The sequence below is a fragment of the Periophthalmus magnuspinnatus genome, chromosome 1 (assembly GCF_009829125.3).
Source record: "Periophthalmus magnuspinnatus isolate fPerMag1 chromosome 1, fPerMag1.2.pri, whole genome shotgun sequence".
Lineage (NCBI taxonomy): Eukaryota > Metazoa > Chordata > Actinopteri > Gobiiformes > Gobiidae > Periophthalmus > Periophthalmus magnuspinnatus.
In genome coordinates this window covers 34,620,087-34,636,479 of record NC_047126.1, presented here as the reverse complement: position 1 = coordinate 34,636,479, position 16,393 = coordinate 34,620,087, and the positions used below count along the sequence as shown (strand labels likewise).

The following is a 16,393-nucleotide window of genomic DNA, read 5'->3' as shown; positions in this document are numbered from 1 at the left end:
CCGATGGCTTCTTCAAGCCAGGACCTGCAGCAGGCACTGGGGCAGTTTGCAGCTGAGTGTGAAGTGGCTGGGATGAAAATGAGCTTCTTCAAATCCGAGGCCATGGTTCTCGACTCTTTGTTCATGAGTAAAGGATGGAGCATGAGATTGACAGGCGGATTGGTGCTACGTCTGCAGTGATGCGGTCACTGTATCGGACTGTCATTGTAATGAATGAGCAGAAAGGCAAAGCTCTCAATTTAGTGGTCAATATACATTCCTAGCCTCACCTATGGTCATGAGCTGTGGGTAATGACTGAAAGGACAAGACCGTGGATACAAGTGGCTGAAATGGGCTTCCTCTGCAGGGTGGCTGGGCACTCCCTTAGAGATAGGGTGAGGAGCTCAGTCACACAGTAGGAGCTCGGAGTAGAGCTGCTGCTCGTACATGTCAAGGGGAGCCAGCTGAAGTGGCTCGGGCACCTGCTCAGGATGCCTCCTGGAAGCCTCCCTAGGGAGGTGTTCCGGGCATGCCCCACCAGGAGGAGGCCCCCGGGAAAAACCAGGACACGCTGGAGTCTCTCGGCTGGCCTGGGATGTGCCTGGTAATGGATAAGCAGAATAAAATGGATGGATATTATTATTATTATTATTGTTTGATTAATTAATTTTGGTTTAAATATTATTATTACTTCACTTATTTTTTTATTTTGCTTATTTATGTTTTGGGGGTTTTTTGTATTGTCATTTTTTACTTTTAATTTATTTATATTCATTTCTACTGAGCATTATCATTGATGATGCTTAGAAGAAACAGCGAGGGGGATGGGGGCATCAAGGGGAGATCATTCATGTGTCACATGGCCTGTGTTTATTTGAGGTATTTCTCTAAAGTGAGAAGTACGGAGGCTTGGGTTGTTCATTTACAGGGGTTCATTTCAGTTTTTTGTTCAAAATGTGAGTTCTATGTTAGTTTGTTTTTGTTTTTTTGCTTTTTGTAACATTTTGATGACACATTTGTCTTCTCTGTTTGGAAACAATAATTAATGCAATTAAAGTTAATTTATGCAACATATATGTCCCTAATTTAGAAGATGCAGTAGATAGGGGACATAACAACTAGTAATACTATAAAAGCAGGGGACTTTAATCAGGTCCGGGATGGGGTTCTTGATAAGACTACTTTTTCCAAAAGCAAACCATAGGATAGAATAGCTATTGAATTAATAATGAAAGATCTGGGACTGGTGGATGTATGGAGGTTAGTCGACACCAAAGAACGAGAATATACATTTTATTCTCACAAACACAAATCTCACTCCAGAATTTATCATTTTTTTAATTAGTAGTAATCTTGTAGAAAATATTTCAGACTGTTTTATTGGACCAATTGCGTTAACTGACCATGCTACGGTACACATGGGTTTAATCCTGGAACCGGACCTGGTCAGAAAGAGTAGGTGGAGATTAAATGTTTCTTTGTTTCAGAGCCCTGAGTTGAGTAAATTACTGGAGGAGGAGCTTGACGATTTCTTTGAGTTTAACATTGGTTCAACAGGAAGGATTGATAGGCATCAAAAGCTTATATAAGGGGAAAGATAACAGCATATGCCAGTAAGAAAAAAGAGAACAATTAGAAAGACAATGGAGGCGAAGCTTAAGGAACTGGAAAAGAGAGAAAGTTAGTCAGAAAGTTATGAGGTGGCAATAATAAGACATATTTGTGACCTGAAACTACAGATTAATGTAATATATATAATAAGAAAGTGGAATATAATTATTATTATTAATAATTTTTATGAGAATGGAGAGAAAGCTGGAAAACTTCTGGCTAGGCCGCTTAAAAAAGGAGGTTAACTTTACAATACCTGCCATTAAGGATGAATCAGGAATGCTTAAGACCAACACAAGGGATATCAACAAGGTTTTCTTAACATTTTATAACAAACTTTATGGGTCACAGGTTAAACATAAGGTGCGGGAATGTGACAATTTCTTCTCCAAATCTGACTTGATAAAGTTAACAATGGACCAGCAGACATATCTGGATAGTCCCATAACAAGGAGGGTGAAAAAGGCTATTTCCCTTATGAAAATTGATGGAAACGCATCTAATCCTGGTGCTTTTCCAGAGTATTATAAAAAATTTGGAGATAAATTGGCCCCTATTTTGACTGAGGTATTTCAAGAATCTGAAAAAGATCTGGGAAAGATGCTTGGGACCTTATAATGAAGCTCTAATTTCTTTAATCTACAAAAAAGACCCTACAGATCCAGGCAGCTATAGATTTGGGGAGGGCTTACTTAGGTGGGTTAGAGTGATTTATTCGGGTCCTAGGGCTGTAGTGTTAACAAATGGACTAATCTTGAGACCCATTAAGCCCCCTAATGATTACATTGTTTTTAGAGCCTTTGGTGGCTGCAGTTAGACATGACTAAAATATTAAAGGAGTGATGCAGGGATCGGAAGAACACAAAATGTTCCTGTATGCTGATGACATATTGCTTATTATTAGGGACCCTTCCATTCTAAAGGTTCTGTTTGCAATAGAGACTTTTTCAAAATTATCAGGCTATACAATCAATTGGCAAAAGTCAGAGGCTATGTCAGTTTCAAGGAGTTGTTTCCAAGCTCACCTTTCTCCATTCCATTTTAGGTGGATCCCGGTTGGTATGAAATACCTTAGTGTTAAACTTTGCTCAGAGTTGACTAATATAACTTTGCCCAGATTTGGCTAATATATTCTCAATTAATAACCACTGCTTCAAAATGTAAAAAATAATATAGATAAGTGGAAGCTACTGAACCTTACCCTGTGGGGTAAAGTCAGTACTATTAAGATGCTGGTTGCCCCACAGTCCACTTACATTTCAATGATGATACCCATAACTATTAGTAATGTTTTTTATAAACAATATAATACATTAATTAAAACATTTCTTTGGAATGGCAAGAAGCTGAGAATTTGTGTAAAAAATCTTTTGGCATTGAGGAACACGGGAGGGCTGGCACTCCCAGATATGGAATTATATAATATCGCTTTTGAAATTAACAAATTATCCAAACATTGGAAAAATCAGGAAACAGATAAGCCAGGTTAGAGTTGAAATGGTGGCTCAATTTAATATCATCCAACTGCTTTCATACAATTTTAAAAGTGAATTATAGCAAAACCTGATCGTACTGCACTCTCAGTGGGCATGGATCAGGGCACATCAGAGATTGGAAATGTGTCCATATAAACAATACTACTCCTCAGTTTGAAATAACCCAGCAATAGGCATATCCAAATCTCCCTTTTTGTGGCGAAAATGTTTGATACAAGGAGTTCAAAAGATAGAGCATCTATACAGAGATGGCAATTTTTTGTCATTTGGCATGTTAAAAGATGCATTTAAATTGATGGACAAAGGGGAAGCAGTGTGACTTCTGTCTTTAGCTTGAGCCATTTACAGAATGAGAGTGCTCTACTGATCAGGCTGAATCTGCCGGTGAATATGGAAACTGCATCATTGTATTACAGTGGCTTGCAAAAGTATTCATCCCCCTTGAACTTTTTCAAATTTTGTCAAGTCACAACCACAAATTTAAATATTTTTGAATTTGCATTTTATGTGAATAAGTAACACAAAATGGCACATAAGTGTGAAGTAGAAAGAAAATTATACATCATTTCCAGATAAAAAACAAAAAACAAACTAAAACTAAGTGCAGCGTGCAAAAGTGCTCAGCCCCTCTAAGTCAATACTTGGTGGAACCGCCTTTTACTTCAATTAGAGCTGCAAGTTTTGGAGTATGTCTCCACCAGCTTTGTAGACCCATCCATCCATCCATCCATTTTCTTCCGCTTATCCGGAGCTGGGTCGCGGGGGCAGCAGTCTAAGCAGGGACTCCCAGACTTCCCTCACCCCGGACACGTCCTCCAGCTCCTCCGGTGGGACCCCAAGGCGTTCCCAGGCCAGCCGAGAGACATAGTCCCTCCAGCGTGTCCTGGGTCTTCCCCGGGGCCTCCTCCCGGTGGGACATGCCCAGAACACCTCCCTAGGGAGGCGTCCAGGAGGCATCCTGAGCAGATGCCCGAGCCACCTCAACTGGTTCCTCTCAACGTGTAGGAGCAGCGGCTCTACTCCGAGCTCCTCCCGTGTGACCGAGCTCCTCACCCTATCCCTAAGGGTGCGCCCGGCCACTCTGCGGAGGAAGCCCATTTCAGCCGCTTGTATCCGCGATCTTGTCCTTTCGGTCATTACCCAGAGCTCATGACCATAGGTGAGGGTAGGAACGTAGATTGACCGGTAAATCGAGAGCTTCGCCTTCCGGCTCAGCTCCTTCTTTACCACAACGGACCGATACAGCGACCGCATCACTGCAGACGCTGCACCGATCCGCCTGTCAATCTCCCGCTTCATCCTTCCCTCACTCGTGAACAAGACCCCGAGATACTTGAACTCCTCCACTTGGGGCAGAGACTCACCACCCACCCGGAGAGAGCAAACCACCTTTTTCCGGTCGAGAACCATGGCCTCGGATTTGGAGGAGCTGATTCTCATCCCAGCCACTTCACACTCGGCTGCAAACCGCCCCAGTGCCTGCTGCAGGTCCTGGCTCGAAGAAGCCATCAGAACAACATCATCCGCAAACAGTAGAGATGAAATCCTGTGGTTCCCAAACCAGGCCCCCTCCGGCCCCTGGCTGCGCCTAGAAATTCTGTCCATAAATATAATGAACAGAACCGGTGACAAAGGGCAGCCCTGGCGGAGTCCAACATGCACCGGGAACAGGTCTGACTTACTGCCGGCAATGCGAACACAGCTCCTGCTCCGGTCATACAGGGACCGGACAGCCCTTAGCAAAGAGCCCCGGACCCCATACTCCCAGAGCACCCCCCAAAGGGCACCACGAGGGACACGGTCGAATGCCTTCTCCAGATCCACAAAACACATGTGGACTGGTTGGGCATACTCCCATGAGCCCTCGAGGACCCGATGAAGAGTATAGAGCTGGTCCAGTGTTCCACGACCAGGACGAAAACCACACTGCTCCTCCTGAATCCGAGGTTCGACTATCGGTCGGATTCTCCTCTCCAGTACCCTGGAATAGACCTTACCAGGAAGGCTGAGGAGTGTGATTCCCCTGTAATTGGAACACACCCTCCGGTCCCCCTTCTTATACAGAGGGACCACCACCCCGGTCTGCCATTCCACAGGTACTGTCCCCGACCGCCACGCGATGTTGCAGAGACGTGTCAGCCAAGACAGCCCCACAACATCCAGAGACTTGAGGTACTCAGGACGGATCTCGTCCACCCCCGGAGCCTTGCCACCGAGGAGCTTGCCAACCACCTCAGTGACTTCAGCCAGGGTGATGGACGAGCCCGCCTCTGGGTCCCCAGTTTCTGCTTCCTCCTCGGAAGACGTGACAGTGGGATTGAGGAGATCCTCAAAGTATTCCTTCCACCGCCCGACAACATCCCCAGTCGAGGTCAGCAGCTCTCCACCCGCACTGTAAACAGTGTTGGTGAAGCACTGCTTCCCCCTCCTGAGGCGTCGGACGGTTTGCCAGAATCTCTTTGAGGCCGTCCGATAGTCCTTCTCCATGGCCTCTCCGAACTCCTCCCAACCCCGAGTTTTTGCCTCTGTGACCGCCCAAGCCGCGGCACGCTTGGCCCGCCGGTACTCATCAGCTGCCTCAGGAGTCCCACGAGCCAACAAGGCTCGATAGGACTCCTTCTTCAGCTTGACGGCATCCCTTACTTCCGGTGTCCACCACCGGGTTCGGGGATTGCCGCCGCGACAAGCACCACAGACCTTACGACCACAGCTACGAGCAGCCGCATCGACAATAGAGGCGGAGAACATGGCCCACTCGGAGTCCATGTCTCCAACCTCCCCCGGAATCAGGGAGAAGCTCTCCCGGAGGTGGGAGTTGAAGACCCCCCTGACAGAGGGCTCCGCCAGACGTTCCCAGCAGACCCTCACAATGCGCTTGGGTCTGCCAGGTCTGTCCGGCTTCCTCCTCCGCCAGCGGATCCAACTCACCACCAGGTGGTGATCAGTTGACAGCTCAGCCCCTCTCTTCACCCGAGTGTCCAAGACACGCGGTCGGAGGTCAGATGACACGACAACAAAGTCGATCATCGACCTCCGACCTAGAGTGTCCTGGTGCCATGTGCACCGATGGACACCCTTGTGCTCGAACATGGTGTTTGTTATGGACAAGCTGTGACTAGCACAGAAGTCCAATAACAAAACACCGCTCGGGTTCAGATCGGGGAGGCCGTTCCTCCCAATCACGCCCCTCCAAGTGTCACTGTCGTTACCCACATGGGCGTTGAAGTCCCCCAGGAGAACAACGGAGTCCCCGGTTGGTGCACTGTCTAGTACCCCTCCCAGGGACTCCAAGAAGGCCGGGTACTCTGCACTGCTGTTTGGCCCGTAGGCCGACACAACAGTGAGAGACCTGTCCCCGACCCGAAGGCGCAGGGACGCGACCCTCTCGTTCACCAGAGTGAACCCCAACACGCAGCGGCTGAGCTGTGGGGCAATGAGCAAGCCCACACCAGCTTGCCGCCGCTCCCCGCGGGCAACGCCAGAGAAATGGAGAGTCCAACCCCTCTCAAGAAGTTGGGTTCCAGAGGCTGAGCTGTGCGTGGAGGTGAGGCCGACTATATCTAGCCGGTAACGCTCAACCTCCTGCACAAGCTCAGGCTCCTTTCCCCCCAGCGAGGTGACGTTCCACGTCCCCAGAGCTAGTCTCCATGTCCGGAGATCCGGTCGTCGAGGTCCCCGCCTCGACTGCCGCCCGGATCTCTTTGCACCCGCCCCGCATGGCTCCTCCCACAGGTGGTGGGTCCACGGGAGGACGGCCCCACGTCGTTCCTTCGGGCTGAAGGTCCTACAGACTGAAATTTTTGCCCATTCTTCCTGGCAAAACAGTTCAAGCTCTGTCAGATTTGATGGAGCCCATTTGTGAACTGCAGCTTTCAGATCTTGCCATAAATTCCCAATTTGATTTAGGTCCAGACTTTGACTTGGCCATTCTAACACGTGAATATGTTTTAATTTAAGCCATCCCATTGTCGCTTTGGCTTTATGTTTTTGTGTAGTGCACAACTAATAGTTGTCTCCCCCACTTGAGCTGTGGATCTCTGCAGTTCTTCCAGAGTCACCATGAGCCTCCTGGCATCCCTGATGAGTGCTCTTCTTGTTCGTTCTGTAAGTTTTGATGGACGGCCATGTCTGGGTATGTTTGCAGTTGTGCCGTACTCTTTCCATTTCCTTTTTAGATCCAAGGTGATTAAACTTCACCACAACTTTTTCTCTGACTGTTTGGTGTGCTCCTTTGACTATATTTTGCTCTCCAACACTCTCTTAACAAACTTCTGTGGCCTTCACAGCACAGCTGCATTTATACTGAGACAAGATTACACACAGGTGAACTCTTTTCAGTCATTAGGTCAACATTCAATCTTTCCAAAATCATCAGGCAACTTCTAAAAGCAGTTGGTTGCATTCAAGGAAAAGGGGGATGAAAATTTTTTACATGCTGCACTTTTAAGATTTTTATTTATTTATTTTTATTTGGAAATCTTGTAAAATATTTCCTTCCACTTCACACTTGTGTGCCATTATGTGTTGCTCATTCACATAAAATGCCACGAAAATGTATTTAAATTTGTGGTTGTGATGTAACAATATTTGAAAAAGTTCCAGGGGGATGAATACTTTTACAAGCTACTGTATAAGATGCGTCTAAATAACCAGGGTGCAATATGTGAGGGCTTGAGATTAAGTTGGCAGAAAGATTTAAATATTAAGATATGTGATGTGTGGGATGGGATTGTTTCAAATGTAGGCTGGGCTAGAGGAGATGCTAGAAGTAAGCTTATTCATTTTAAAATTATTCATTGATTTTTATTTTAATTCCATTAAAGCTACACAAAATGGGCTTATTGCAGAACAATAACTGCTGGAAATGTAAAACCGATAGTGGTACATATCTTCATGCCTTCTGAGAATGTCCCATGGTGTTTCTATTCTGGACTGATGTTATTAAAAACCTGGAAAAGTGGATTGGCCAATCTATCTCAGCATCACCACAGATGTGTCTTCTGAGAGATAAGTCTCTTTTGCACCCTAGATTCACAATGGACATGTATAGGCTGGCGGGGCCGGGTTTTATTGTGGGTCTGGAAAAGTCCCCACAGGCCACAGGTTGAGGACTGGTTTAGACTGATGACAGAGACTGCTGCATTTGAAAGACTGATCTCTAAAGTGCACAACGCCCTGGACAAAACAAACAGGATATGGATTCACTTTTTGTCATTTGTGGGGAGTAATAGTTCTGCTGAACAGAAGTAATAGACTGCTTGACTAATGTCATCAGTTGTCATATGTTTTGTTTGTGTTTTGTGTGTTTTTTTGTTCTTATAATGAAAATTAATAAAAAACTTCAATGACAAAAGAAAGTAGTAAAAATTAAGGAAAAGAACAGAATGAGAGGGCCTGTACAGACGTTTAATCAGCAGTTGTACATTACAACATAAACCTTTGGCTCAAAAGTGTTTTTACCCCTGTGTTTTAACTCCTTTATTTTTACTTCTGTGTTTCTCTGCAGCTGCTCAGAAAGTGTGCCATCTGCTGGGCATTAATGTGACCGACTTCACTCGAGCAATTCTTTCTCCACGGATCAAGGTCTGACCGAGCATCATTGATATTTTTATACAGAGGTGCAACGTAATGAAGAGAAAGTAGAAAAATACTGTACTTAAGTAAACATTTTGGGTATTTGTACTAAACTTAAGTACACTTTAAAGTGGATACTTCACTACTCTTCAAGTACATTTTTAAACAGCTACTTTAACACTTTACTTAAGTAGTATTTTTTATTGTGTGAGACCTGCAGAACAGAGGATTGTTTTTTTTTTATATGTTCATAGTCTGAGCAAAACAAAAATATCCAAAGAAAAACAGCTAGTATAAAACGATTGATTTTGTTGTTTCAGTACATTTTTAAAGGGGTACTTTAATACTTTTACTTGAGTAGATTTTTTCCTGTGATACTTTTACTTTTACTTGAGTATTGTTTGTTCCAGTACCCATAAAGTAACAAAATTGAGTTTCTATTGCACAAATCTTTATCAAAATCACTACATTTTAAACTTTGAGATTTCAAAACCTGTACAGAATACTTTTACTTTTTACTCTTAAGTACATTTTACTCTTAAGTACATTTTTTAATACTTTTATTTAAGTACATTTTTTTCATGCGATACTTTTACTTTTACCTGAGTATTTCTTTGCTCCGGCATCTGTAGTTTCACTTAAGGAACAAACCTGAGTACTTCTTTCACCGCTGACATCATAACATATTTACTTTCCGTATGACTTGCTTTTGCGTTACCATGACAACGTTTGTGCATCCTATACTTTTGCTCAGGTTGGCAGAGACTACGTGCAGAAGGCCCAGACTCAGGAGCAGGCAGAGTTTGCAGTGGCGGCTCTGGCTAAAGCGTCGTACGAGAGGATGTTTCGGTGGTTAGTGATGAGGATCAACAAAGCCCTGGACAAAACCAAACGGCAAGGAGCGTCCTTCATCGGCATCCTGGACATCGCCGGATTCGAGATCTTTGAGGTAAAATTAGTGTGTTAATACTGCGTAACGCCATTTTTATAGCTTATATTCAAATCCTCAAAGTAGCCATCCTTTGCTTTGTCAAAAATATTTAGTAGAGCTTGTCGGTTTCTGTTCTGTTTTAAGAAGAACAGGCGCAGAGGCTTGGGAATCGTTCTGGAGAATGTTTCCATCCTTGTGGCATCCGAACATAGGTGTATTGTTTCCCATTGACGGTAAATGCAAACCATTTTTGTGATTCTGGAGCAATGTTGATGGTGAGAAAGGCATTTGCCAGGTCTAGAACTAGTCAGTATCAGTATAGAACTGATGTTGAGGCAACAGATTGTTGGGAGCAATGTATGGATCTGGTATCGGGTGTGATCCTCCTGCTGTGACTTCATTTATGGGTCTGAAATCTTGCACTAGGCGCCAATTCACAAGGTCAGTATTCTTCACGGGGAACAGTGGCATGTTATATTCAGAGTGTGTTTCATGAATTACTCCAGCCATCAGGAGTCCATCAATTGTCTCTTGTGTTCCTGCCATTTGTTCTAATTTAAGTGGATACCGAGGGTGGTAAATAGGACGGTCTGTAGGTAACTCAACACGAACCACGTGTTTAGTCTGTCCTACGTCATTTGGGTGTGTCATCCAGATGTGATTTCTCAAAGGATAGATTGATTTTGCCCATGTCTTGTATGTTTGCCATAGATGGGAGGCTGCATTTCCTGCCTCTGGATCAGTTAGGACTTGTGTCCAGTAGACTGTGGTGGGTGCTTTCAAATCTTCTATCACATCACGGGAAGTTGGGAAGCGGTTTTTCAGTTCTTCTGACAGGTAAAGCCTGAATGTGACCAGGCCTGTGTTACATTGAACTGGTGCATGAAGCTTTTGTTGTATTGCTCCACGTATGTTTACACAGGAGGGTTTCTCCTCCTGTGTACTTCAGCAGTCCACTCTGGGTGATGCGTGGGTGGCTCATCATCAAGGTACAGTGGCGTACAGTGGCTATTACTGTCAGTGGTGCAATGTGGGCTGCTCCTGACGTTTCTCCTGAGCCCCAGTCCAGCATGTCAGTTGGTGGTTCTTGTCATCTTCCATGGAGGGGAGTCATTCGTCTATTTATGAATGTGTCTTATACGCTCTGAATGTCCACTATGGAGGTGAATGAGCCCATGATTGGCTGTGGTTCTTTTGGTTTTAGCTCCTGATGGCGGCAATGTTCATGGTGTAGCTCTTTGTTCCAGGACATGTAGCATGCTTTTATCCAGTGGCTTCAGTATTGTTTTGGCAGTTTTCTTAGGTTCGTCTGGGTCAGTGGAGCTGCCAGTTACTTGTTTTGTCACTGGTTTGTCTTGAGATTCTGATGTCTGGTTTGTCTAGATTGAAGTTTTTCATCTATAGGTGTGGATCCAAGTGGGACCAGGGACAAGGCTCCTCTTTTCACTTTGTGTGTTACTCCTTGTATCATTTCTACAGGGGTGGGAGGGGTGGGGTGGGGGGGTGCTTGTGGAGTCATCAACCAATCAGTTCGTAGTCGAGGTATGTCTGGGTGGGATTCTGGGTGGGATTCTGGGTGGGGCTCTTTGTGCGCTCCCTGTGACAAATGCCATCATCAAATGAATTTCTATAAGTTTTCACTGAATTTCTTTTGTCACGTTTCCTTGCATCTTCCTTTTCCTCCCCTTCATCAGCACTTTCCAAATTTTGGGTCCAGCTGGTGCTGCTTCTAGTGTTGTAGGGATAACGTTTCTGCCCATTGCCATTGTTTCTTGTGTACCTCTTAAGCACGGGGTAAATACCAGTACTCGTAGTTATTTCTTCTTTTGTTTCAGCTTCTCCTTTGGCAGGTATTTTTTCTGGAATGCTACCACTCTTCCTGCCTTTTGTTTGGGTTTTAAGACCAGTACATAGGCCAGTGCTTGTTCATGCTTCTGGACTAGGAGCTCCTTAGCCCATTTTTCTGTTTTTTTGTGTAGCCTGTACTGTCTTGGAGTTGTTTAATTTTATCTTCATTCAACATCTTTCCACGGACAGTCCAGACTGCTGGTAGCTCATGATTTTTTCCCATTGGGCATTGGTTGGGTCAAGCGCATCTTTACCTCAATAACTAACCTTTTTGCAATATATTTACTTAACAGTGTTTTAATCAGTGTGATGTTAGCTTTAGCTAGTTTAGGATCTGGTTCATCCTAGGAGCTCAGTCATTTTGGTAAATTGTTGTGCCATTTCATATAATCAATTTTAGTGTTTTATGTTAAAATTTGTAAGAAAAAAAAAAAAGGTTTATGTACTTATGTATGTATAGGGGGAATGTATTAAAATTTTTACCGTATGAATATTAATTTTGAAATTTGAACTGTCACTTTAAGAGTATATGAGTATATATCGTGCAGCACGTAATCTACAATGAAAAACACACACAGCACCTTTAAAGGTATCTAGCACACACTACGGATTAATGTAGCTTTAAGAATGTTTATCATACAGCACCTTTAAAAGCATCCAGGACACACTGCAAGCTACTGTCGCTTTAAGATTTTATCACACAGTACCTCTAAAAGCATCTATCATACACTACAAACCAATGTCGCTTTAAGAATATGTGTCACACAGCATGCACTTCATACTCAACAACTAGTTAAGAATATCAACAGTTAAGAATAAAATGCGCACACTGTGGGCTTTGCTTGGCCCATACTTAGTTACCTCAGTGTTTATTCTGTATAAATACTTGTTGCCTTGGCGCTCAGTGCCTTTAAGAATATGTAACGCACAGCATGTATTCTAGACTCAATAAACAATTAAGAATAAACCACACACACTGTGGGCTTTGCTTGGCCTGTACTTAGTTACCTCAGTATTTCTTCTTTGTAAATACTTGTTACCGTGGCACCCGGTGCCTTTATATTCTGGTACCTTTAGCACTTTTATTTCTCAAAACGTCTTTACTTTGTGCACATGAACATTAAAATCATTATTCCATTATTCATACATTGGCATAAATTCTGGCAAAGTTAAAATTTAAATTTAACAAAAAAGAATCCAATATACAGAATTCCATATTTCAGTACAAGAGGTTTCTGCTTACCTTTTATTTGGGTCAACCACTACTTTGGAGAATGTCAGTCAATATAGAGACTCTATGAGATTGTCACTTCAGGCCGTTGATGGTGTCAGGTGATGGCACATATGTGCCATCACCTGACACCTTCAGTGAAAACCCTTTAAGAAAGAAAAAAAATACAATTCAGTCAATTGTTGATAATGCCCACATCCTCCACCAAGTTTCTCTGTCGGTCGATTGAACATTTACGTAAGTTTGGCTGAACACATTCTGTGCTGTACAGGAGACACGGCACGGAGGAGACTGAGAATGGTCTACAGTCCCTTTGCCAGTCAGGACGCAGAACACAATGCGCATTCATACGCTGTAAAAAAGCATGCAAAATTGCACCAAAAAAATCCATGAAACAGCGAAACCGCAAAAGGTGAACCGCGATATAGCGAGGGACAACTGTACTACATTATTCCATATATCTTATTTCATATATTTGATGTCTTCAGTGTGTATAAAATGTACAAAGTAGTAAAAATAAAGAGAAAAAAGCATAGAATGAGAGGGTGTGTCCAGATGTTTGAATAATTGAACTAACCCTTTTGCTGTTCGTCGTCAGTTGAACTCGTTCGAGCAGCTGTGCATCAACTACACCAATGAGAAGCTCCAGCAGCTGTTCAACCACACCATGTTTGTGCTGGAGCAGGAAGAGTACCAGCGGGAGGGCATCCAGTGGAACTTCATCGACTTCGGACTCGACCTCCAGCCCTGCATTGACCTCATCGAGAAACCGGTAATCTGTAGTCTGTCTTTTTACGCTCACACACGGAACACATCATCAAATCAAACTTTCGAACACTCATGCTAAAACACTCACGCGCTAACACACGCACGTGCTCAAACACTCACACGCTAACACAGTCATGCTCTAACACACGCTAACACATGCTAACACACTTGCGCTAAAACACACTCGCGCCAACACACTCGTGCCAACACACTCGCGCTAAAACACATTCACGCCAACACACTCATGCACTAAACATACATGCTAAAACAAACACCTGCTAAAATACACGCTAAAACACACACATGCTAAAACACACGCTAAAACACACACATGCTAAAACACACACATGCTAAAACACACGCTAAAACACTCAGGCTAAAACACACACATGCTAAAACACTGACACGCTAAAACGCACACATATGCACATTACACACACACACACACACACGCTAAAACATAGACACTAAAACACACTCAGATGTTAAAACACACTCACACTAAAACACTTGCACGCTAGAAGACTCACATGCTAACACACATACACGTGCACATTACACACACGCTAAAACACGCTAAAACACACGCTAAAAGACACGCAGTCACACACGCAGTCACACACAAACTCACTCACGCTCACTCACTCATGCTCACTCACACTCTCAAACAGTCTGCATTTGTCCTTATTTGGGCGTCAGGAGACTTGTGTTGTGTAAGAGTTCTGGAGAAAGCAGGTGTGAGTGCAGGTTTCGACGCGTTGTGTCAGTATGTGTGATAATGAGTAGGTGTCTGACATTGACCTGTGCTGCTCTGTATCTGAAGGCTGGGCCCCCGGGCATTTTGGCTCTGCTCGACGAGGAGTGCTGGTTCCCCAAAGCCACAGACAAGACCTTTGTGGAGAAGTTGGTGCAAGAGCAGGGAACACACCCCAAGTTTCAGAAACCCAAGAAACTCAAAGATGAATCCGACTTCTGCATCATACACTATGCCGGAAAGGTTATGGTCTTTGTGAACTTCCCTAGAAAACATGAGAACTAAAACTATTTCCACAGAACGTGAACCTTCTCTGATCCTGAGCGTTTTGTGCTGCAGGTTGACTATAAGGCGGACGAGTGGCTGATGAAAAACATGGATCCATTGAATGAGTGTGTGGCCACTTTACTAAACCAGTCCACTGACAAATTCACATCTGATCTGTGGAGAGATGGTAAGAGTTCAATAGGCTCTGTGCACAACAGCACCCTCAACCTCACTGTTAGCGTCACTACTTCCTGTCCAGTTTTATCTCTGTGAGGTTTTTGCTGAGCCACCCAAGTCATTAATAATTTAAGATCAGACAGTGGACAGGGAGCTGCGGGTGGGTTAGGGGTCAGGGGTCAGGGGTCAGAGGTTGGGGGGCTAGGATCAGATAGTAGACAGTGAGCTGCAGGTGGGTTAGTGGTCAGGGGTCAGAGGTTAGGGGGTTAGGGTTATACAGTGGACAGGGAGCTGAGGGTGGATGTCACTGACATGTCAAACACAAATACACGACGAACGTCACCCGACGAACTTCACCCAAGGACATGTCTGTGTTTAGAGAGCTTTTTGTGTCTCAATGCTAATGCTAATTTTGAGTTATAATGAATATTAAAACAACACCACAAACTGAAGTGTTCTACAAATAAAAATAATGTTGTTATTTAATGTTTTTTTTTCAGATTTTAAGAAAAGTTACTGTTAGCTTTGAGACACAGTGAGCTAGCTAGCGTGTGCTGCTGTACAGAGAGCCTATTGCAATGTTCTAATTCAGGCATGATTCATTTATTAAAAATGATTTTGATTTTATTTTATGTTTGTAAAGTGCGAGTGTCCAGAGAAGCGCTAAATAAGATATATTATTGTTGGTGGTGGTACTAGTAGTGGTGGTGACAATATTGCTGTTTTTAGTAGCAGTAGATGGTGGTGGTAGTATTGATCATAGTAGTGGTGGAGGTAGTGGTATTAGTAGTGTTGGTAGTAGTGGTGGTAATATTCGTGGTGGTGGAGTGGTTGTGGTAGTAGTAGTAGTAGTAGTAGTAGTTTTCATATTTTCTCTCCCGCTCACAGTGGACCGTATCGTGGGCCTGGATAAGGTTGCAGGGATGTCTGATTCGATGCATGGCGCGTTCAAAACCCGCAAAGGCATGTTCCGCACAGTGGGCCAGCTGTACAAGGAGCAGCTGAGTAACCTCATGGCAACACTGAGGAACACCAACCCCAACTTCGTCCGCTGCATCATCCCCAACCATGAGAAAAAAGTAACCTTTCCAAACAAATATAGAGACTGAAACTTTTGTTAAACCCTTGGACTTTGAACAGTGACTCACGTGTGTTGGTGCTCAGGCCGGTAAACTGGACCCTCACCTGGTTCTGGACCAACTGCGCTGTAATGGAGTCCTGGAGGGCATCCGGATCTGCAGACAGGGCTTCCCCAATCGCGTTGTCTTCCAGGAGTTCAGACAGAGGTAATGAAGGAAAACAGAAAATGCTGCTTTCTAGACCTGTTGTGAGAAGAAATTTTGAAGTGCAATATATTACTGAGGTACATATAGGTGGTAATATTGAAGCCAACCCATAAACAGGAAAAATCCAATAAATAAATATCAGAATGCAACACTTAAAGTAGTTATTTTGTATGTATAAATAATCATAGAAAACAATAGGGCTAGTCAGGATGCTAATAGGTGTGAAATCACTCATTAAGGGCTTGAATGACTACGCTAAGTAGGACTCAGGCACAGTGCACGCTTAAGGTAGCACAAGAGACCTAGCCTACAAACAGAAACTGTAAACAATAGCTGTTTACAGTTTCAGCATAGTTAGCTCCTCCCTTCAGACAGATATAAGGCAGTGTCCAGCAGTACTGAAGAAGCGGCTTGGATGAGTAGCCAAACATCTTCCCTCCTACAGAGTTTTGCCCAGTTGACAAATTTTA

The 16,393-nt window shown here is 43.9% G+C and overlaps 1 protein-coding gene across 1 annotated transcript in view; it reads left to right on the top strand.

The window, feature by feature from the left end:
* The window catches only part of LOC117382804 (myosin-9-like), a 64,123-nt gene that overhangs the window by 20,317 nt on the left and 27,413 nt on the right, over positions 1-16,393 (top strand). The window contains exons 13-19 of the mRNA XM_033980071.2: positions 8,594-8,670; positions 9,416-9,610; positions 13,270-13,443; positions 14,263-14,436; positions 14,533-14,647; positions 15,526-15,716; positions 15,802-15,923. Coding sequence (XP_033835962.1) covers positions 8,594-8,670; positions 9,416-9,610; positions 13,270-13,443; positions 14,263-14,436; positions 14,533-14,647; positions 15,526-15,716; positions 15,802-15,923 — 1,048 coding nt within the window. The remainder of the gene's footprint in view (positions 1-8,593; positions 8,671-9,415; positions 9,611-13,269; positions 13,444-14,262; positions 14,437-14,532; positions 14,648-15,525; positions 15,717-15,801; positions 15,924-16,393) is intronic.